The 22522-nt window shown below is 37.8% G+C and overlaps 1 protein-coding gene across 3 annotated transcripts in view; it reads left to right on the forward strand.

Annotated features, from left to right (window-relative positions):
- LCLAT1 (lysocardiolipin acyltransferase 1) overlaps positions 1-22522 on the forward strand; it is a 194886-nt gene that overhangs the window by 66367 nt on the left and 105997 nt on the right. For all 3 annotated transcript variants that reach the window (XM_024118510.3, XM_055089096.1, XM_055089097.1), the window contains one exon: positions 13675-13873. In XM_024118510.3, the coding sequence (XP_023974278.1) occupies positions 13675-13873 (199 nt within the window). The remainder of the gene's footprint in view (positions 1-13674; positions 13874-22522) is intronic.

Consider the following 22522-nt stretch of genomic DNA (forward strand, 5'->3'; position numbering starts at 1 on the left):
CTTTGGTTTTGGTATCTGGTTGATGGTGGCCTCATAGAATGAGTTTGGGAGTGTTTGTTCCTCTGCATTTTTTTGGAATAGTTCAAGAAGGATAGGTGTTAACTGTTCTCTAAATGTTTGATAGAATTTTCCTATGAAGCCATCTAGTCCTGGACTTTTGTTTGTTCTAGTTTTTTAATCACAGTTTCAATTTCAGTACTTGTGACTGGTCAGTTCATAGTTTCTGATTCTTCCTGGTCAGTTCATAGTTTCTAATTCTTCCTGGTTCAGTCTTGAGAGATTGTACCTTTTTGAGAGTTTGTCCATTTCTTCCAAGGTTGCCCATTTTATTGGCATACAGTTGTTTGTAGTAGTCTCTTATGAAATTTTGTGTTTCTGTGATGTCTTTCACAACTTCTTCTTTTTCATTTCTAATCTCACTGATTTGAGCCCTCTCTTGTTCTTTTGATGAGACTGGCTAAAGGTGTATCAACTTTGTTTATCTTTTCAATGAACCAGCTTTTAGTTTCATTGATCTTTTTTATCATTTCCTTCATCTCTATTTCATTCAGTTCTGCTCTGATCTTTATGATTTCTTTCCTTCTTCCAACTTTGGGTTTTGTTTGCTCTTCTTTCCCTAGTTGCTTTAGGTGTAAGGTTAGGTTGTTAATTTGGGTTTTTTCTTGCTTCCTGGGGTAAGACTGTATTGCTATAAACTTCCCTCTTAGAACTGCTTTTGCTGTGTCCCACAGGTTTTGGATCATAATGCTTTCATTTTCATTTGTCTCTAGGTATTTTTTGATTTCCTCTTTGGTATCTTCAGTGAGATCCATTGGTTGTTTAGTAGCATATCGTTTAGCCACCACATGTTTGTGTTTTTTAAAGTTTTTTTCTTGTAGTTAATTTCTAATATAGCGTTGTGGTCGGAAAAGGTGCTTGATATGATTTCAGTTCTTTTAAATTTACCAAGGCTCACTTTGTGGCCCAGCATGTGATCAGTCCTGGAGAATGTTCCATGTGCAGTTGAGAAGAATGTGTATTCTGCTGCTTTTGGATGGAATGTTCGATAAATATCACTTACGTCCATCTCCTCTAGTGTGTCATTTAAGTCCTGTTTCCTTACTGATTTTCTGTCTGGATGATCTGTTCATTGATAAAATGGGGTGTTAGAGTCCCCCACTATTATTGTGTTACTGTTGATTTCTCCTTTTATGACTGTTAGCATTTGCCTTATATATTGAGGTGCTCCTATGTTGGGTGCATATATACTTGTAATTGTTCTATCTTCTCGGATTGATCCCTTCATCATTATGTAGTGTCCTTCTTTGTCTCTTGTAACAGTCTTTATTTTAAAGTATTTTTGTCTGATATGAGTATTGCTACTCCAGCTTTCTTTTGATTTCCATTTGCGTGGAATACCTTCTTCCATCCCCTCACTTTCAGTCTGTATGTGTCCCTAGATCTGAAGTGGGTCTCTTGTAGACAGCAAATATATGGGTCTTGTTTTTGTATCCATTCAGCCTTTGTCTTTTGGTTGGAGCATTTAACCCATTTACATTTAAGGTAGTTATCTATATGTATGTTCCTATTACCATTTTCTTTATTGTTTTGAGTCTTGTAATTGTTCTATCTTCTCGGATTGATCCCTTCATCATTATGTAGTGTCCTTCTTTGTCTCTTGTAACAGTCTTTATTTTAAAGTATTTTTGTCTGATATGAGTATTGCTACTCCAGCTTTCTTTTGATTTCCATTTGCGTGGAATACCTTCTTCCATCCCCTCACTTTCAGTCTGTATGTGTCCCTAGATCTGAAGTGGGTCTCTTGTAGACAGCAAATATATGGGTCTTGTTTTTGTATCCATTCAGCCTTTGTCTTTTGGTTGGAGCATTTAACCCATTTACATTTAAGGTAGTTATCTATATGTATGTTCCTATTACCATTTTCTTTATTGTTTTGAGTGTGTCTTTGTAGGTCTTTTTCTTCTCTTGTGTTTCTTGCCTAGAGATGTTCCTTTAGCATTTGTTGTAAAGCTGGTTTGGTGGTGCTTATTAATTCTCTTAGCTTTTGCTTGTCTGTAAAGCTTTTGATTTCTCTGTTGAATCTGAATGCGATCCTTGCTGGGTAGAGTAATCTTGGTTGTAGGTTTTTACCTTTCATCACTTTAAACATATCCTGCCACTCCCTTCTGGCCTGCATAGCTTCTGCTGAAAAATCACCTGATAACCTTATGGGGATTCCCTTGTATATTATTTGTTGCTTTTCCCTTGTTGCTTTTAATATTTTTTCTTTGTATTTAATTTTTGACAGTCTTTTGGTTGAGGTATTTAATCCATTTAAGTTTACGGTAATTATCAATATGTAGGTTCTTACTGCAATTTTGTATTTTGTTTTTGTAGGTCTTTTTTCATCCCTTCCTCTTTTGTTCTCTTAGGATTTTATGACTAATTTTAGTGTTGTGTTTGGAGTCCTTTTTCTTTTTTGTGTGTGTATCTATTGTAGATTTTTGGTTTGTGTTTACCACGAGGTTTTGAATAGCACTCTCTATATAAAAAGGATTATTTTAATTTGCTGGTCTTTTAATTTCAAATGCATTTTCAATAGCCTGTATTTGTACTGTCATCTTCTCATGATTGCTGGGTTTGATATCATATTTGTGTGTGGATGATTTCCTACCTTTACTTCATGTTTGCCTTTACCGGTGAGGTTTTCCATTCGTAATCTTCTTGTTTCTAGTTGTGGCTTTTTCTTTTCCAGCTAGGGAGGTTCCTTTAGCATTTGTTGCAAAGGCGGTCTGGTGTTGCTGAATTCTCTTAGCTTTTGTTTGTCTGTAAAGCTTTTGATTTCTCTGTTGAATCTGATTGAGAGCCTTGTTGGGTAGAGTATTCTTGGTTGTAGGTTCTTCCTTTTCATCACTTAAAATATTGTATATCATGTCACTCCCTTCTGACCTGCAGAGTTTCTGCTGAAAAATCAGCTAATAACCTTACAGGAGTTCCCTTGTATGTTACTTGTTGCTTTCCTCTTGTTGCTTTTTATATTTTTTGTCTTTAATTTTTGTCAGTTTGATTACTATGTGTTCCTCCTTGGGCTTATCTTTGTGCTTCCTGGACTTGGGTGACTGTTTCCTTTCCCAAGTTAGGGAAGTTTTCAGCTATTATCTATTCAAATATTTTCTCAGGCCCTTTCTCTCTCTCTTCTCCTTCTGGGATCCCTATAATGTGAATGTTGGTGTATTTAATATTGTCCCAGAGGGCTTTTAGACTGTCCTCATCTGTCCTCGTTTCTTTTTATTCCTTTTTCTTTATTCTGTTCCACGGCAGTGATTTCCACCATTCTGTTTTCCAGCTCATTTATCTGTTATTCTGCCTCATTTATCCTGCTATTGATTCCTTGTAGTGTATTTTTTATTTCAGTTATTGTTCATCTCTGTTTGTTTATTCTTTATTTCTCCTAGGTCTTTGTTAAATATTTCTTGCATCGTCTAGATCTGTGCCTCCATTCTTTTTCTGAGATCTTGGATCATCTTTACTATCATTACTCTGAATTCTTTTCAGGTAGATTGCCCATCTCCACTTCACTTTGTTTTTCTTCTGGGATTTTATCTTGTTCCTTCATCTGAGACATATTCCTCTCTCATCCCACTTTGTCTAACTTTCTGTGATTGCAGTTTCCATTCTGCAGGCTGCAGGGATGTAGTTTTCTTGGTTCTGCCGTCTGCCCCCTGGTGGATGATGCTGTCTGAGGGGCTTATGCAGCTTTCCGGGTGGGATTGACTGGTTCCTGCACACTGGTGGGTGGAGCTGTGTCTTGTCCTTCTGGTGGGCAGGTCTGTGTCAGGGGGTGTGTTTATCTGGCAGCAGCTGTGTGCTCAGGAAGACTTTAAGTAGCCTGTCTCCTGATGGGTGGGGCTGTGTCCACCCCCCCACCCCCCCAATTGTTTGTTTGGCTTAAGGCGTCCCATCACTGGAGCCTACAGGCTGTTGGGTAGGGCCAGGTCTTGGTCAGAAAATGGCGGCCTCCAGGAGGGCTCACGTCAATGAGTACTCCCCAGAACTATCGCCACCAGTGTTTTTGTACCCCCGGTGAGCCACAGCGTCTCCCGTCCTTTGCAGGAGACCCTCCAATACCAGCAGGTAGGTCTGGCCCAGGCTCTTATGAGGTCACTGCTTTTTTCCCTGGGTCCTGGTGCACACGAGACCTTGTGTGAGCCCTCCAAGAGTGGAATTTCTGTTTCCCCCAGCCCTGTGGAATCCCTCCTTTCAAACCCTGCTGACCTTCAAAGCTGGATTCTCTGGGGGGCTCCTTCTCCTGTTGCGAGACCCACAGGCTGGGGAGCCTGATGTGGGGCTCAGAATTTTCACTCCTGTGAGAGAACTTCTGTGGTATAATTGTTTTCCAGTTTGTGGGTTGCCCACCCAGCAGGTATGGGATTTGATTTTATCATGTTTCCGCCCGTTCTACCGTCTCATTGTCGCTTCTTTGTCTTTAGATGTAGGATATCTTTTTTGGTAGGTTCGAGTGTTTTTTTTGGTCGATGATTTTTCAGCAGTTAGTTGTGGTTTTGGTGTTTTTGTAAGAAGAAGTGTGCTCATGTCCTTGTACTTCGCCATCTTGTCTCCACCTCCTCCATTTATTTTATAAAATGACAAAAATTAAGATTCAGATAACAGACTTTTTAAAACTTGTGACATTGATGTGATCAAGTCTCCCCAGTAACCACAGAATTTAGGAATGAAGTGATTTTCTGTCTGTGGGCTAGGTTGAAAACGTGTGAGGTTAAAGTGCATACAAAATGTATAGTAAATTCTTGGAACAGCCAGATATTTGCTACGAGGTCTGTGCATACTGCTCTGAGCACATGTGGTTACTCCTTATAGGTTTCCAGTCTATACTTCTCCCTTCTCTGGCACTGAACCGGTTTCAGCCCTTTGTTGTTGCTTAAGAGCAGTGCCTTCTCCAAAAATGAAGTGTTGTGCAAGCAGCCTCCTTTGCCTTGAATGGGTCATATTTCCTGAGAGTGTTCTGTTCCTTCTTTTCCCTGAGCAACACCTGGAACTTAATTTTACTGGGTTTATTGACCTGTCTTGGTGGAGATGGTGAGTAGAATACCTGAAAAGGAGAAGAAGGAGGGAATACGCTCTTCCTTGACTTGTTGAAGGGTCTTCTCTACCTGTTTCTTTTGAATGAGTTGTCTTTTTCCCCTCAGGCAGACTGCCACTGTTGTGTTTGTAGAGAGGAAAGTATCAATGCTGATGCTATAGACCCCTCAGGTGGAGGTTGATAGGGAAAGATTTCCAGAAACAGTGGTTGGTGGGGGAGTACCTACCTTGATAGAGTTGACGTTTCTCAAAAGTTCCCTGTAAATTGAATTTTAATAAATTGTTTACAGTGCACTCTCCTTCTCATATTTTAAAAAGAAAGCCTGTGATGAATAATTTTACAGATTATATTCCTCCCTTGTTACAAGGTTAATTAAAAATATTTTATTCAGGTGTATCTGTTTTATGAAATGTGATATTGTTAAACTAAAAGTAGTCTCCTTCTTCTCATTTTCTTTTCTCTATTTGTTCTTAAAGCTGACTTTTCTACAGGCACAAACTAAAGGGATTGTAACCTACTGGTCGATAAATACCTGTGGAAAGGTATGGCATATTTAATTCAGATATAAGGAGAAGAATTAGGAGGTTTTGTTAAAAGGAAAAAAATCAAACTAAAAACCCAAGGGTAATGATGATCATAGCTACTGACCACTTACGTAGCAGATGTTATGCTAAGTGCTTTAATAAGACAGCTACATTTTAGGTGCCACCATTATCCCCATTTTACAGAAGAGGAAATGGAAGTTTTGAGAAATTTAATAATTTGCCCAAGTTCACATGCATAAGCAAATTATTTAAACAGAGTTGAGATGAAACCCAGTTTGTCTGCTGCAGTTAGAGCTTTAGGTGATAAGAAAACCTTCAAGGGTTGGTCAGAGTCACCTGGCACCTTAACCATTCCAGGTGGTAGGAAACTCATTGGCACCTCATGATTGTTTCTAAAGAAGAAGGTTTGGAGTTCTTTTCAAGCCAGGGAATACCTGACTTTGCGGTGGGGGCGGGGGGTGGGTAGGAAATCTGAGAAACCAACAACTTGTAATAAAATCAGTTTCATTAGTGAGATGATTCCCTTGCAGTGAAAGAGGAAAGTTGGCAAGAAATAGTCATAGAAAGCCTTTTCTTTTTCTAGAGAAACCAAAGACATAGGTTGCTGAAATACCTGGAACAAGGAGCATATTAGTAAATACTCGTTGGATGAGTGGACAAACATAAAGAAGTTTCAGGGTCAAACTAGCTCAAACTTACTTTAGTATCAAGAATTGTGCAGTATTCTCTCCTCTATTTGGTGAAAGAAAAATTTATATATACATATATATATTTTTATAAATGTTATAAAATCATGCCTTTAGGGATTACGTAGTGTATCCTTAGTGTGTCACAGTCCACCTAGAGTAATTTTACTACATTATAAAATGTAAGAGCCTTGTAACAGTGTGGTGCATTTATTCTCACATTCTTTGTGCTGTTATTGTCATATTGCATCTACTTACACAGTAGACTCCATAGAACAGTGCTTTATCTAAATATCATCCATTTACAGTGTTTTTTGTTTTTTGGCTGTGTTGGGTCTTCATTGCTACACGCGGGCTTTCTCTAGTTGTGGCAGGCCAGGGCTACCTTTCGTCGTGGTGCATGGGCTTCTCACTGTGGTGGCTTCTCTTGTTGTGGAGCACAGGCTCTAGGTGCACAGGTTTCAGTAGTTGTGACGTGTGGGCCCAGTAGTTATGGAGCACAGGCTCAGTAGTTGTGGCGCACGGGCTTAGCTGCTCTGCAGCAGGTGGGATCTTCCTGGAGCAGGGATCGACCCCGTGTCCCCTGCATTGGCAGGAGGATTTTTAACCACTGTGCCACCAGGGAAGTCCCACAGTGTTCTTTATTCTTCCTGTATGGTACAGTTTCTATCTAGTGACATTTCCCGTCAGCCTGAAGAACTTCCTTAAGCTTTTCTTGTAGTGAGGGCTCCTGTAGGTGGATTCTGTGTTTATTTAATTAAAAGTTAAGTTTGCCTCCATTTTTGAAGGCTAATGTTGCTGACATTTCTGGGATGACTCCCCCTGCGGGGCCCCCCACCCCCCACTTTGAAGTTCCCCTGTATTATGTTCCTCTTGAAGTTCTCCATTGTTTTTGATTAAAAGTTAGCTATCATACATGTTGTTGCTTCCCTTTATGTAATGTGTCATTTTCCTCTGGCTGCTTTAAAGATTTCTTTGTTTTTTAGCAGTTTGATGATGATATGCCTAGGTATAGTTTTCTTTATTTTGCCATGTTCCATTGGACGTCTTAGATCTGTAGCTTTGTTTTTGTCCAGATTGGGAAATTTGGGGCCATTATTTCTTTACATATTTTTTTCTGCCCCGTTTACTCTCTTTTATCCTTTTGTGTCTAAGATTGCTTAGATTGTTACACAGGTCACCAAGTTCACTGACCCTCTCTTTTGCCATCTCTAATCTGTGTTTTGTTTACACAGTTGATTTCGATTTAAAATACTGTAAAGTTCTAGAACTTACATTGGGTTCTTTTATTGGTTTCACTACTTTCTTGAGATTCCTCAAGTTGTAATTATAATGACTATATTTTCCTGTAGGTCAGCTGGGTAGTTAAGTGTGGTGCCACTTACTCTGTTAGGGCCCTCATCCTCTTTTTTTATTTTTCCTGTAGGAAATACTTTGCATTGAATATTTGCATAATTCCTACATTATTAGTATGTATCCTCCTTATCTTTCAGGCAAAATTTCTTTCTCTTAATAGAAGGCTGTTTTGTGTTGTAACTTGTGTTTATTGAAAAAGTAGCAGCAGGATCCCTGTACACTCATTTATTTACTCTTAAATGTCTACCATCCTAGCATATGACCTCTGTCCTTGTGGAGATAGATAATAATAGTTCTCCTCTACCTAAACTGTCTTTCCTAGTTGTAGATTTACACAACTTGACTAGTTTCTTTTCTGACTTTCATTTGACTGAAAGACTACTTCCTTTGTTAGAGGACAGAAGTTGACTTTCCAGGCCATGACTTTTTAGAGTTAGATTTTTAAATCAGCTTTAAAGATATGAAGCCCAGTGCTTTGTCGCAGCCATCAAACATATGATTTAATGCAAAATATTCATTTTGTGGTATTGTTTTAATCACCATTACTCATTTATTTATAAAGCATTTCTCCACGAAATATTTAAGTGAAATAAGCATATTGTTCAGTTACATAAAATTAACCATCAAAAGTAGCTATTTCTAATAAGTCATCTACAGACTGTTAAATAATTCTATTTATAGTCATTATGAAATCAGAGACATTTTGTTTTGAAAGTTATAAATTTTCAAGTCATTTACATAACTTGAAGGTTTTTATTTCATCATCTGGACAATAAGGAAATTGGAGTAGATGATCTTTTGAGATCCATTCCAGAGTCAGCAATGTGTATCTGATTCTAAAGCAAACATTTAGAGGTAAATGATTTTTTTAAATAACAGTCATATGTTGCTGCTACACTTCGTTTTCTTTAATGTGATAAATTTTCCACAGTGTATGATTTTTTGATTATAAATTACATGTTTTTGGCTGGATCTTTCTACCAAAACCTTAAGAGTTTTGAGGATTTTCTTGAGTTACTACATTGGTAGAAATCATTGCAATTGTTATGCTTTCCAGGGTCTAGTCAATCTAATTTCTTTGGAAAGCCAATGTAAGCAGACTGCTTATTCGTACAGGTATTAGAAACAGACTTTTGGTTTCACTGTTGGCCTTCCCACTTTCTAGTCATTTGAACTTGGCTAAACTACTTAGCCTCTCTAAACGTCTCTTCCTTCATCTGTTTAAAAATAAATAAAGGAGTTCTAATACCGCCTACCACAGAGAGTTATTGTGATGACTAGCTGAGATAATGAATATAGCCTTTCCAAAGTAAGCAGTAAATGTTTGCTACTATAAAAGTTTTAGGGGGTAGGCTAAACTACATTATCAAAGAAAGTTCAAAACAGTGGCTGGAAAAAGGCAGAACTTTATTCACCCTCAAGTCCAGGTTGACTGACAGGTTAGCTTTGTTCCCTGATATCACTCAAGGACTCCGATTCCTTCCACCCAGCCTGGCATAATATCCTCTTCTATGTGGTCAAGACTGTTCACTACCCCGTTTCTCTGCCCCACTCAGCAGGAAGTCCAGAGGGAAGGAAGTCCAGAGCAAGCGCTTTCCCTTTAGACCAGTGAATTACAAGTTGTACATAATCTCTCTTGCTCACCCCATTGGTGAGAACAGCTAAAAGCTGTAGCAGAATCTGGGAAGTGTAGTCTTTTTTCTGACAGCCATGTACACAATTAAAATCTATTACTCTGGAAGAAATGGACAAATTAACTGGACAAATTCTGCCATAGCTGCTCCTACTGCTGTTACTACTAGTACCAATACTGTTACAGCAGAATTATGTCATATATCTATTTACCTTCTACAGCTTCAATTACGTGTACTAGGGTGGATATGGGGAGAGTGGAGAGATGAGACTGAATGTTTGAAATGTGAGTGGTCTGGTGCTGAATATGATTCTTGTGTTTAAAACAATATGCAAACCAGTAATTTCATCTGATGGTCAGCTGGAGAAATCTGGTCCAACATTCAGAAAAAAAACAGGCTGAGCTGGTCTTACTGATGTGTGCTGGTCTCTTGTAGGTACTTTGCTATGAGCTATTCAAGGGTAATTTCAGCTATTCCTGACTTTTGCCTTATTACCTGTCCTCAGAGCTTATCATACAGGCAAGATTCAACCACCATTGTAGTGTTAAATTGGTGTATATTTGCAAGAACTTCTGTTACTCAACTTTTTAACTCACTGCCTTGCTCACCAGTAGTGGCATATCAAGCAGAGAGCTTTCAGTTAGAAATTTATAGAAGTTGAATCCCTTGTAGCGAGGTTATAGAAAGTTGATGTTCTAGTTTTGAGAAAGTGAACACCTCTGTTAAAAGAAATGGAGGAAAAACTGTCAGGGTGTCTTTTATAATTTGTTTCATACCTTCATAAGGTGCTAATGGAGTTTTTATTTTGAAGCAAATAGGATCATTTTTTATTCAGAAGGAATTTAGCTTTCTCTCCCCATAGGTGTACTTTATTTTAAGCAATCCCAACCAGTTAAAAATCATTTTTCAGTAAAAATAAATTAGGGTAAATGCATTTAGACTAATTATTGCTTCACAGAAATGGTCACAAATGATCTTTTCTTTTGTAAGCTTCTCCTGTTCATTAAAATGATTTCATTGGCGAGATTTTTCTTACCTATTTTTAACTGGCACATTTTCTGTTAAATGAGGTACCACAATAAAATCATTTAGAATCTTGGAGTTAGATGAGACTTAGCGGTCACCTAGTCTAACTTACCTGTGTGTCTGAGAATCCTTTCCTGACGTCTGCGAAGTACTTCTAGTCTGCAATTCAGTCTCCCTTGGAACATTTTTGTAATGAGGAGTACATGTCCTTGTTCATTTAATTTTTGGATGGTTCTGTTCAGCATAATCAATATTGTCAGGTCAAACTTTGCTTGTGCCCAGAGCAGTTTTTGCTTCTGAAAATTCTGAGTCTTTCCAACGGTGTTTGTTAGCTAATTACTGAGATTATTAGAACTACTTGGAGTTCTGTCCTTTCACCGTAAATCATGTCGTAGGAATTCAGCAGTCATTTTCTAACTAACTAACTCCCCATCTAGGACACATGTCTCTTCCCCAGCTTGCTGATTCCATTCCCGTCCTAGAACACAACAGGTGTTCAACAAACATAGATTACTGAATATAATTTCTGTCTAGACTGCTGCTCTTAAGAAAGGGGGTCTCAGTCTTTGATGAATGATTTGGGATTGCTGAATGACTTGGGATTGCGCGTCCTTAAATAGCTAAGGATCTGAGGAGCCAGGCCTAAGCTGAGTCTGAAAAAGCCAAGGCAGACTTGGAGATGAGGAACGTCATAGATCTTTCTTACATCAGACTAAGTAAAGATCCACTGGAGTAATAAATAGGAACATGGGGCATGATGGCAAAACTGATTCTCTGTGATCATGAGGGGACCCATTCATCTTTGTTTTCATACACACTTGGAGGTAGTAAATAGTGGTATATAAAAGATCCTCAGAAATTACTTCTGTATTTCTAATTCTAGGTGAGATCTTTGACCAGTTAAGTAAAAGTCATGAGAATTATCACTCTTGGTTCAGTTTAAAACATAAAGCATTATAAAATTTTATAAGATTAGTTTCTTACTGCTAAAACTGTTATCTTCTGTACTAGAAATGGAACAAATATGAGAAATATGAGAATAGTGTCTTTTTTTTTAAACAGTTTTTGATCTGGAATATTTGAATTCTGGAGTTCTTTATAGGCATTACAACTTTATTTCTGTAGTGTATTTGTTATTCTGCTTTTGCAGGAGCTGTAAATAACGTTGACTAGGTATGTCTTATCTGGTATTAAAAATGATTGATTAATGTGAACTAGAGATCTAGGCTGCCCAGATGATTATATATACCTTTCAGGCACATTCTGATAGAGTGCTGGATGGCAGGGAGGAGAATACTTCATGATATACTCCTCTACAGTCTAGGATTTTTTATTTTGACATTTACTATAACGAAAGGCTAACGATTGTTTTGGGAGTCATAGGAAACATGTATTAGAAATTACACGTGTAAGGTTAGAGTTGGTGTTTGGGAATTATAGGCTTAAGATTTTTAACTGTTTTCTATAGTACAACATACAATTAGTAGTCAGCTCCCTCTTTCTACCAGTTAAAGGGAGGGTTTCTTGCATTTCAGTTCTTTGCAAAATCTGAAAAGCATATCATATTTGGAATGCAGAGTGGGGCTGATCTAAACTAACCTTGGATGGTGACTTCAGACATGTCATCTGGCCAAGACATATAATTCAGTGATTCACTTTGGTAGTTGACAGCCCTTTACATTTGTAAGTGGAAAAAATGGTTATTTCTTGCTGTGGGTCCAAGTCTAGAGGGCTCCTCCCCGATCCTCTCCATCCTGAACTCTCTTCCACATTGGAACTTAACTTCCCAGACTTTGGAGTGGGGGGTGGGTGGAGATTCTAACTATTTGAGTGGTTATGGATGCTTTTGAAAATTTGACGAAAACTGCAGGCATTTTGTAGCTACTTTAGCCCAAACGATCATGTTTGTTTTACATCTTAACCCTCTGACTCTGTAATACTGTGGACATAATAACAAACATATCTAACTTTTATTTAAAGCTATTATTCCTTTTAACCTGTTTTTTTCTTGGTCCTATTTTCTTGGTCCTATTTGAGGTCCTATTGTTCTTTTGTATCATACTTTTTTTAAAAAAGGTCTTTTTGGAAATATACTAAAAAATTAATAAAACATAAAGGCACTTTAATAAATAATTTTAAAGTGTAACTATCAGCCAAATCAAGAAGTAGGAAATTGTCAGCAAGCCACCTAGCTTCCCAGTCACAACACCCTCCTATTTAGTAGAAGTAGCTACTGTCCTGACTTGTAAGATAGTTATTTCCTTGTTTTTCTTTTTATCCACTTGTATTTTTACCATCTGTATATTTATCCCTAGAATATCTTAGTTACTGTCTGTCTGTTTCAGAAAGATTTATATAGGGACACTTAATGTATATATTCTTGCTTGTTTTTTTCCTCTCAACATTATGCTTGTGTGTTGTCCATGTTGCTGTAGATATCCATAGTTCATTTGTTTTCATTGTTGTATCATATTCCATTGCATAACTGTAGCACAGTTTCTTTGCTATACTTTGATCAAAGTTTTCATAATATTGCCAGAGAACGTTCGATTTTCTTGTCTTTTATCTGCTGTGGATCAGTTTTCTCTCCATTAGTCAAATATTTATTAACTAGTAAATTTGTTACCTGTAAATTATTCAGAAACTTAAATGGGCATTGAAATCAGGGCTTCTTAATATGTTATTGTTCTTTCAAAAACTTCAGTCTGTAATTTATTTTCTTTTAAATATTTCATATATACTTTATGCCTGGCCATCAGAAAAGTTAATTAAGCAAATTTGGCAAATATTTGCTCTTCTATGTGTCAAGCACTGTTGTAGGTACTGGGGCTGCAGCACTTTAGTAAATATACATTCTTTATATATTTAAAAAATAAAAAGATATATGTATTTGTTTAAAAAAAAAATCTTAGTACAGAAAGGTATAAAATGAAAAATTTGACTCTCTGTTCCCTCAGGCCTATGTTCAGTATTAAATTTCTTGACTATTCTTTTTATTACAAAATTTAAAAATCTTATATATCTATAACCTGAAAAAATTACACAGTGGAAACTTTTTGTATGCCTTTTGTACTTTTTCTTTTTGTCTTAATAATCCATCTTGAAGATTTCAGTGAAAGTTAGCATTTTTAAATTAGGGAACTGCCAGAAACTTAAATTAGTAGAACTGAAAATAGAAACAGTGCCTTCATGTTCTTCCCGATTAACTTTTCTTAATTTATTATAGAAGCAAGAATAACATGCTTTTTACTTATTAGAAATCAGATTTATTTATAGGACATGATAAAATTTACCTATGGGAAATCATAACTTTAAATTGTTAAATATCTGTATTGTTTTTTCTGTAGGCATTGCTGGAGACCATGTTTGGTGTAAAAGTGATTATAACAGGTGATGCATTTGTTCCTGGAGAAAGAAGTGTCATTATCATGAATCATCGGACAAGAATGGACTGGATGTTCCTGTGGAATTGTCTGATGAGATATAGCTACCTCAGATTAGAGAAAATTTGCCTCAAAGCCACTCTCAAACGTGTTCCAGGATTTGGTAGGTTATTCACAAACTGTTATAAGTTGTTCATTTATTTTATATGTGATGTACTCACTCTGAAACTACAGAATAACTTACTAAACTCCACTTAAGTATTAAAGCCATTTCCACTTTTTTCCCTCCCTAGCCAAAAACAATCACCAGTTGTTTTTTTTTCTTAGGGGATAATAGATTATTTTAATCCTTTTTCGGGAACATCTTATGTTGAAAGAGAATAAACTATTCACAAGGAAGTAGATATGGTCCCAGAAGGACCAAAAATTTGAAGACTATGAATAGTTCAGTAACTTTTTATTACATGTCATACTTGTGGTCATTTAGACCAGAAAGTGATCTGTACTGATAAGGTACTTGAAAGGAACCGATTCATTCACATTTATCTAATAAATAGTAATTGAATAACCATTGGTTCCAAGCGTTATACCAGGTGCCGGTGTTTTCTGAACTTACCTAATCCATCACTTTTTAAAAAAAAAAAAAAGCCTTTTCACTGTCCTTGTTGTATACTATAATATTAAAATTCCTAGAAATGTTTATTTTCCATAGTTAGGAAAGCAGCATGGTCACTGAGTGGTGAATAAGTAGGGATATTTCAACATTGCATGTTAAATCTTAATTGATCTCCACTCTGTAATGTGAAGTAGGGGTGAGGAACAGACTAAAAATATATTCAAACCAGTTATTCACATATGAGTGGATGAAGCACCCACTATACTCCCTGACAGACAGCCTCATCCATTAAATCAGTACTTCTTTGGTTTCCTATGTAATATTTCTTATTTGAATTCTTTGCTCTCTAAACCATATGCCTATCAGTGTACTGAAATTGTGTAGGATTTGTGAGGGCAAAGGGCAGGCATTGTCCTCAGGATAGACTAGTAAGAAGCACTGCATGTTTGTGTTTTAGTTGCCTTCATTGCTAATAGTTTTATCTTCCTCTTTGTCACTTGAACAGTATTGTGGTCTCAGGATAGTCAGATTCCTTAAATGGCAACTGACTTTCCCTAGAGCAAACAAACATCCGCACAGAACCAGCAGGAAGCTGCAAGGCATTTTATGACCTAGCCCCAGAATTCGTAAAACATCACATCTACAGTACATGATTGGTGGAAGCCATCACTGTCCTCAAAGAGTCTAGGGGAGGGAGCACAGACTTCACCTCTTGATGGCAGAAATGTCAAAGATATTATTTTAGTATTTTTAAAACTGCCACATTCCTAAAAAGACTGATCAAGAATGATAATGTCTTGTTTATCATTCCTGATTCTACATAAAGTAACAGAATATTAAGAACATTATGTGAATGAGCTTGAAAATATATATGAAATCAACAAATTACATTCAGAAAAAATACAACTGACAAAAATCTGATAATAATGAAAACAAATGAAAAAGAAAATTAAAACAGCTTCGAGTCTAATAAAGAGTTTGAATACATAATTAAGAGCCTTCTTACAATGGTTTTTGGAGGACAATGGCAGGTGCCTGATCTTCCTCATCTTTAAAAAAACAAAAAACATCCAATCAACAAGCAGAGGAAGTAAAACCACATATCACTCATCTCTTCAGCATGACCAGGAGAAAAGGCATTTAGAAGGTTCTGGTATTAAGTAGAGAAAGTCTAAAAGAGTTCTTTCTGCCCTCCCATCATTGCAGACCTGTGGGTTCTGAGAGTGGGAAGAGACTTAAGAGTAGAGAGGCATGGAAAACTTAGAGGAAGCACAAACAAAAGCATCCCCAGAAAAATTAAAGCCTAACGCTAAATGCCAAAATACTCAACACAGGTCTGGACATAGTAGTTCACAGCACAAGATATAAGGAAGTGATTAGAAAGACAGTGGGACCTGAAGATGCCTCAGAGAAGTATTGTTTCTGAGGGAGAATCAGATATATAGAGAAGGGCTAGCTTCCCTTAGAAGTGTGGTAGTGAAGGAAAACAAGGAAATTTAAAATCCTGCAGGAATAAAAAGAGAAGCAAGAAATAACAGTCTTTGCTTACCCCACCCCCAAAATTATACAGCAAAACCCAATAACCATAAAAGGTTTTTAAATTCATAAAGGAAACAAGTGGAGGGCAGAACTGAAAAACCAAAAGGCCAAAAAATGTACACCATAACACAACACTCCAAACGGAATGAATTATCATTAACTAAGCATTTGGGGATATTAAAAAAAAAGATACCTTTGAGTGTGAAATACAATGAACAGTAATAGACAAGAAAACAAGGACAAATATAAGTCAACTGAATTCAAGGAAAAAAGACAAAATTATGTCAGAAAGGAAGAGCAAATTATGAAATATCCAAGAGCAAAATAGAGTAAAATGATAATAAAGAGCAATACAAGAAAACAGAAAATGACTCAACAGTGAAAAGCTGAAAGCATTTCCTCTAAGATGAAAAACAGGACAAGGATGTCTACTCTCAGCCATGTTTTTTTGTTGGCCATGCCATGCCACTCATGGGATCTTAGTTCCCCGGCCAGGGATTGAACCTTGACCACAGCAGTGAAAGCGCTGAGTCCTAACCCCTGGACCACCATGGAATTCCCACACTCTTGCCACTTTTATTCAACATAGTCTTGGAAGTCCTAGCCACAGCAAAAAGAGAAGAAAAAGAAATAAAAGAAATCCAGATTGGAAAAGAAGTAGTAAAACTGTCACTGTTTGCAGATGACATGGTACTACACATAGAGAATCCTAAAGATGCTACCAGAATCAAGAGTGTCAAAAAGACTATTCTACCCAAGGCAGTCTACAGATTCAGTGCAATCCCTATTAAATTATCAATGGCATTTTCCACAGAACTAGAACAAAAAAATTTTTTTAATTTGTATGGAAATACAAAAGACCTCGAATAGCCAAGCAATCCTGAGAAAGAAAAACAGAGCTGGAGGAACCACGCTCCGTGACCCTAGACTATACTACAAAGCTACAGTCATCAAAACAGTATGGTACCGACTGGCACAAAAACAGATATATACATCAGTGGAACAGGATGGAAAGCCCAGAAATAAACCCACACATCTATGGTCAATTAATCTATGACAAAGGAGGCAAGACTATACAATGAAGAAAAGTCAGTTTCTTCAATAAGTGGTGCTGGTAAAACTGGACAACTACATGTAAAAGAATGAAACTAGAACATTCTCTAATGCCAGACACAAAAACTCAAAATGAATCAAAGACCTAAATATAAGATGCGATACTATAAAACTCTTAGAGGAAAACATAGGAAGAACACTCTTTGACATAAAACACAGCAAGATCTTTTTCAATCCATCTGCTAGGGTAATGGAAATAAAAACAAAAATAAACTAATGGGACCTAATTAAACTCAAAAGCTTTTTCACAGCAGAGGAAACCATAAACGAAACAAAAAGAAACCCTACAGAATGGGAGAAGATATTTGCAAACAATGCGACTGACAAGGGATTAATCTCCAAAATTTACAAACCGCTCATGTAGCTCAGTATCGATAAAACAAACAACCCAATCAAAAAATGGGCAGAAGACCTAAATAGATATTTCTCCAAAGAAGACATACACATGGCCAAGAGGCACATGAAAAGATGCCCAACATCACTAATTATTAGAGAAATGCAAATCAAAACTACGAGATATCACGTCACACCGATCAGAATGGCCATCATCAAAAAGTCTACAAACAATAAATGATGGAGAGGCTGTGGAGGAAAGGGAATCCTCCTACACTGTTGGTGGGAATGTAAATTGGTACATCCACTACAGAGAACAGTATGGAGGGTCCTTAAAACAGTAAGAGTAGAACTACCATATCATCCAGCAGTCCCACTCCTGGGCATATATCCAGAGAAAACCATAATCTGAAAAGATACAGGCACCTCAGTGTTCATAGTAGCCAAGACATGGAAGGAACCTAAATGTACATTGACAGAGGAATGGATAGAGAAGATGTGGTACATATATACAATGGAATATTACTCAGCCATAAAAAAAGAATGAAATAATGCCATTTGCAGCAACATGGATGGACCTAGAGAGTATCATACTAAGTGAAGTAGGTCAGACAGAGAAAGACAAATATCATATGATATCATTTACATGTGGAATCTTAAAAAATTATACAAATAAAGTTATTTACAAACCAGAAACAGACTTACAGATGTCGAAAACAAACTTAAGGTTAGCAAAGGGGAAACCTGGGGGATGGGGAGGGATAAATCAGGAGCTTGTGATTAACACACACAAACTACTATATATAAGATAGATAACCAACAAGGACCTACTGTATAGCACAGAGAACTATACTCAATATTTTATAATAACCTATAAGGGAAAAGAATCTGAAAAAGAAAGAACATATGTATATGTATAACTGAATCACTTTGCTGCACACTTGAACCTAGCACAACATTGCAAATCAACTATACTCCAACACAATTTTTAAAAAACCAAATGAAAATAGAGAATGAAAAGGAGAAAAAAAAATGTCAGAAAGTAGTTGAAATGGAACCTAGTTAGAGGAGTTCTAACATCTGTATAATTGGAGCCTCTAAAAAAGACAATCAAAACAATGTAACTTAAATATTACAAGGGTGATATTTAAAAGTACGACCCAAGAAAAATCTTGGGTGTAAAAGACGACTGAGAATTCCCTGGGTGGCGCAGTGGTTAAGAATCCGCCTGCCTGGGCTTCCCTGGTGGCGCAGTGGTTGAGAGTCCGCCTGCCGATGCAGGGAACAAGGGTTTGTGTCCCAGTCCGGGAAGATCCCACATGCCGCAGAGTGGCTAGGCCTGTGAGCCATGGCCACTGAGCCTGCGCATCCGGAGCCTGTGCTCCACAACAGCGAGAGGCCCACGTACCGCCAAAAAAAAAAAAAAAAAAAAAAGAATCCGCCCGCCAGTGCAGGGGACATGGGTTTGAGCCCTGGTCCGGGAAGATCCCACATGCTGCACAGCAATTAAGCCCTTGCACCACAACTACTTACCCTGCACTCTAGAGCCCGTGAGCCACAACTACAGAGCCTGCGCTCTAGAACCCACAAGCCACAACTTCTGAGCCCACGCACCAGAACTACTGAAGCCCACCCACCTAGAGCCCGTGCTTCGCAACAACCCACCGCAATGAGAAGCCCACACACCACAACGAAGAGTAACCCCCGCTCGCTGCAACTAGAGAAAGCCTGTGCGCAGCAACGAAGACCCAACACAGCCAAAAGTAAATAAATAAAAATAAATTTATTTAAAAAATAAAAAAATAAAAGACAACTGGAGGACTTCCCTGGTGGCACAGTGGTTAAGAATCTGCCTGCCACTGCAGGGGATGCGGGTTCGATTCCTGGTCTGGGAAGATCCCACATGCCATGGAGCAACTAAGCCTGTGAGCCACAGCTACTGAGCCTGCACTCTAGAGCCTGCAAGCCACAACTCCTGAAACTGCGTGCCACAACTACTGAAGCCCACATGCCTAGAGCCCATGCTCTGCAACAGGAGAAGCCACTGCAATGAGAAGCCCATGCACTGCAAAAGAGTAGCCCCCACTCGCCGCAACTAGAGAAAGCCTGTGCACATCAACAAAGACCCAACACAGCCAAAAATAAATGAATAAATATATTTTTAAAAAAATAGTTCATAAAAAAAATAAAAGATGACTGGAAAGGCAGTTCCAACATGATAGTATGAGGAGCTCTGTAGACCCACTTCCCAGTAAAACTGGTGAAAATTCTGAAGTAACAGTCATTTAAAGTCTCCAGAAATGGTCCAAAGGACATAGAGCAAATGAAGAAACATTTATTCAAGAAAATTTATACCTAGACTCATCAAGAACAATGAGAATCTGTGGTATTTGAAACAAGACACACTTGTTTCCTCCCACCTCCCTGTTCAGCCAGACAGAAACTCTGCTCCAGACTAGTGCAGCCAGGAACACAGGGCGACCCACAATCAGGAGGCATCTGACAACTCTGAGCATCTCCCTCAGGAGTGGAGGTTTTGAATCCCACATCTAGCACCCCAACTTCTCAGGAGTGGAGGTTTTGAACCCCACATCTAGCACCCCAACTTTTAACACCTGCACCTGAGAGATAAGCCTTCAAAACATCTAGCTTTGAAAGCCAGTGGAGACCCATAGGATATAGCAAACTGAGAAATAGTTTTAAAGGGCCCTGCACACTTATGTGGCTATACTGTGGGACCCAGCACAGAGGCAGCTGAATGAAAGCCCCCAGTCTTTCTGTGAAAGACGGCTATTTGCTTATGTTCCTTGCTGTGGCCAGAGGAGCAGGCTTCTAATTAAACACACATCTAAGGGCAGACTGTAATCTAGAGACCTTGGGGGTGGGGATATCACTCTCCCTCTTGCCCACCTCTGGTCACCAGTGTCTCCGAGAAAGGAGCTTGTATACTTGTCTGGCACTCTGACTTTTGTGGCTGTCACCCAGAAAACACATCCCTTGATAACCTGGCTCTTGTAGCCAGTGGGCTTGTGTTTGGGGGGACGGGGGAGGTCAATGGGACAGTAGCAAATAAGGAAACAATTCTTAGAGCCAACCATTACTCTAGAGCTTATTTAGCATGGAGGGGGCAGACAAAAAAGCCCATCTCCAAGTCTCCTGAAAGAACTATATTTACATACTTTAAAAGATGCTGCCTGAGGGTTTGACTTCCAATTGGCCTGAATCAAGGTGCTGAGATTCCCTCTCCCCCCGCCCCCACATTGGCATATCCATCCTCAACTACTGGGAGCCACTAAAAATAAAGTAGGCTGCTTGGACAATCACAAAGGTTTAAGAGACAACCAAGAACTAGAACAGGGTTGAATGATAAGGTTCATCTCCTATAGGAGGACACTCCTACAAGCCTGGGAGAGGTGGGTATTATATCTAATGCATAGAAACCAACACAGAGAGTCAAGGGAAATTAAGAAACAGAGGAATATATTCCAAATTACAAAACAAGATAAAACTATAGGAAAAGATGTTAATGAACTGGAGACGAGTAATGAACCTGGTGGTAAAGAGGTCAAAATTACAGTCCTAAAGATGCCTATTGGGCTCAGGAGAACAATGCATGAGAAGTTTAACAAAGAGATAGAAAATATAAGAAAGAAGTCACAGAGCTGAAGAATACAATAAGTGAACTGAAAACAGAGGGTTTAACAGTTAAGCAGTAGAAAGGGTCAGTGAACTTGAAGACAGGGCAGTAGAACATAACCAATCAAAGCAGCAAACATAAAAAATGGAAAACATTGACGATAACTTAAGGGAATTATGGGACATCATCAAGTGGTCCTGCATTTATATTATAGAGGTCCCAGAAGAAGAGAAAAAGAAAGGGGCAGAAAACTTACTTGAAGACACAATGGCCAAAAAGTACCTCAGCCTGGGGAAGGAAACAGATATCCAGATCCAGGAAGCCCAGAGAATTCCAAATAAGATGAACTTAAAGAGCCTCACACCAAGACACATAATTAACTCATTATTGACGGGGGATTTTTGCAAAAATTAATGCCTGTGGCCAGTGATTTCTATTTTGGTCAGCCAAAAATTAATTGTTATTTCATTAACACTTTGTGGGTTATTACATTCAATAGTTACACCTGACACACCTGTAAAGTCTTCTAATTTTCATGAAATGTTGTCTTCAATCCACTCTTCTATAGAAGCAAAGGAGAATTCTCCAGCACTGAGTTTCATTTTCACTTTCTGTATCAGAATCAATCACTAAGGTTTTTTGTCCTTTTGTTGGTCTAATATTCACATCGTCTGAATCAGAACTATATTCTGAAGAACTATCTTCTGAGACACTAGTATATATGTCACTCAGACAATCAGAGAAAGTATCTGCATAGAATTCACCAAAAAATTCTTCACTCAGAATTTTGCGATACGTCATTTTTGAAAATTTTACATTTATGATATACACAAGGTTGGAACAAAAACCTAACGGAGCAAAATGTGAATGATATTGACAATCACAAGTTGTATAATGAACCCTTGATCAATGTTAAGGTCTAACAACTTTGCACAGTGATGTTAATTGTATGACTCTCTAAAAACGTACTGATACATCTCCTTTCAATGACGGGTAACAAAAGATGTATTAGTGTGTCTCCAGTCAATAATGTGTTAAAGTGTCAAAATTTAAAGATTTGAAGAGAATTTTCAAAGCAGGAAGATGAAAACAACTTGTTACATACAAGGGAACCCCCATAAGATTATCAGCATATTTTTCAGAAGAACCTTTGCAGACCAGACGGGAGTAGCATGATATATTCAAAGTGCTGAAAGAAAAAAAATGCCAGTCAAGAAAACTGTATCTGGCAAAGTTGTCCTTCAGAATTGAAGGAGAGAGAGAGAGAGGTTTGTGGACAAGCAAAAGCTCAAGGAGTCCATCTCCTCTAGAATGGCCTTACAAAGAAATGTTAAAAGGACTTTTTTAAGCTGAAAAGAAAAGGTGCTAATTAGAACTGGGAAACATGAACGTATAAATGTCCTTGGTAAATATAAATATATAGTAAAATTCAGAATAATGTTGTAAAGGTTGTGGGTTAATCACTTCTAAAGCTAGAATAAAGTTTAAAAGACAAAAGTATTAAAAATAACTATAGCTACAATAATTTTTAAGGGATACAGAAGATAGAAAGATGTAAATTGTGACCTCAAAAA

Source organism: Physeter macrocephalus, chromosome 12, assembly GCF_002837175.3.
Source record: "Physeter macrocephalus isolate SW-GA chromosome 12, ASM283717v5, whole genome shotgun sequence".
In the NCBI taxonomy this organism is placed as follows: Eukaryota; Metazoa; Chordata; class Mammalia; order Artiodactyla; family Physeteridae; genus Physeter; species Physeter macrocephalus.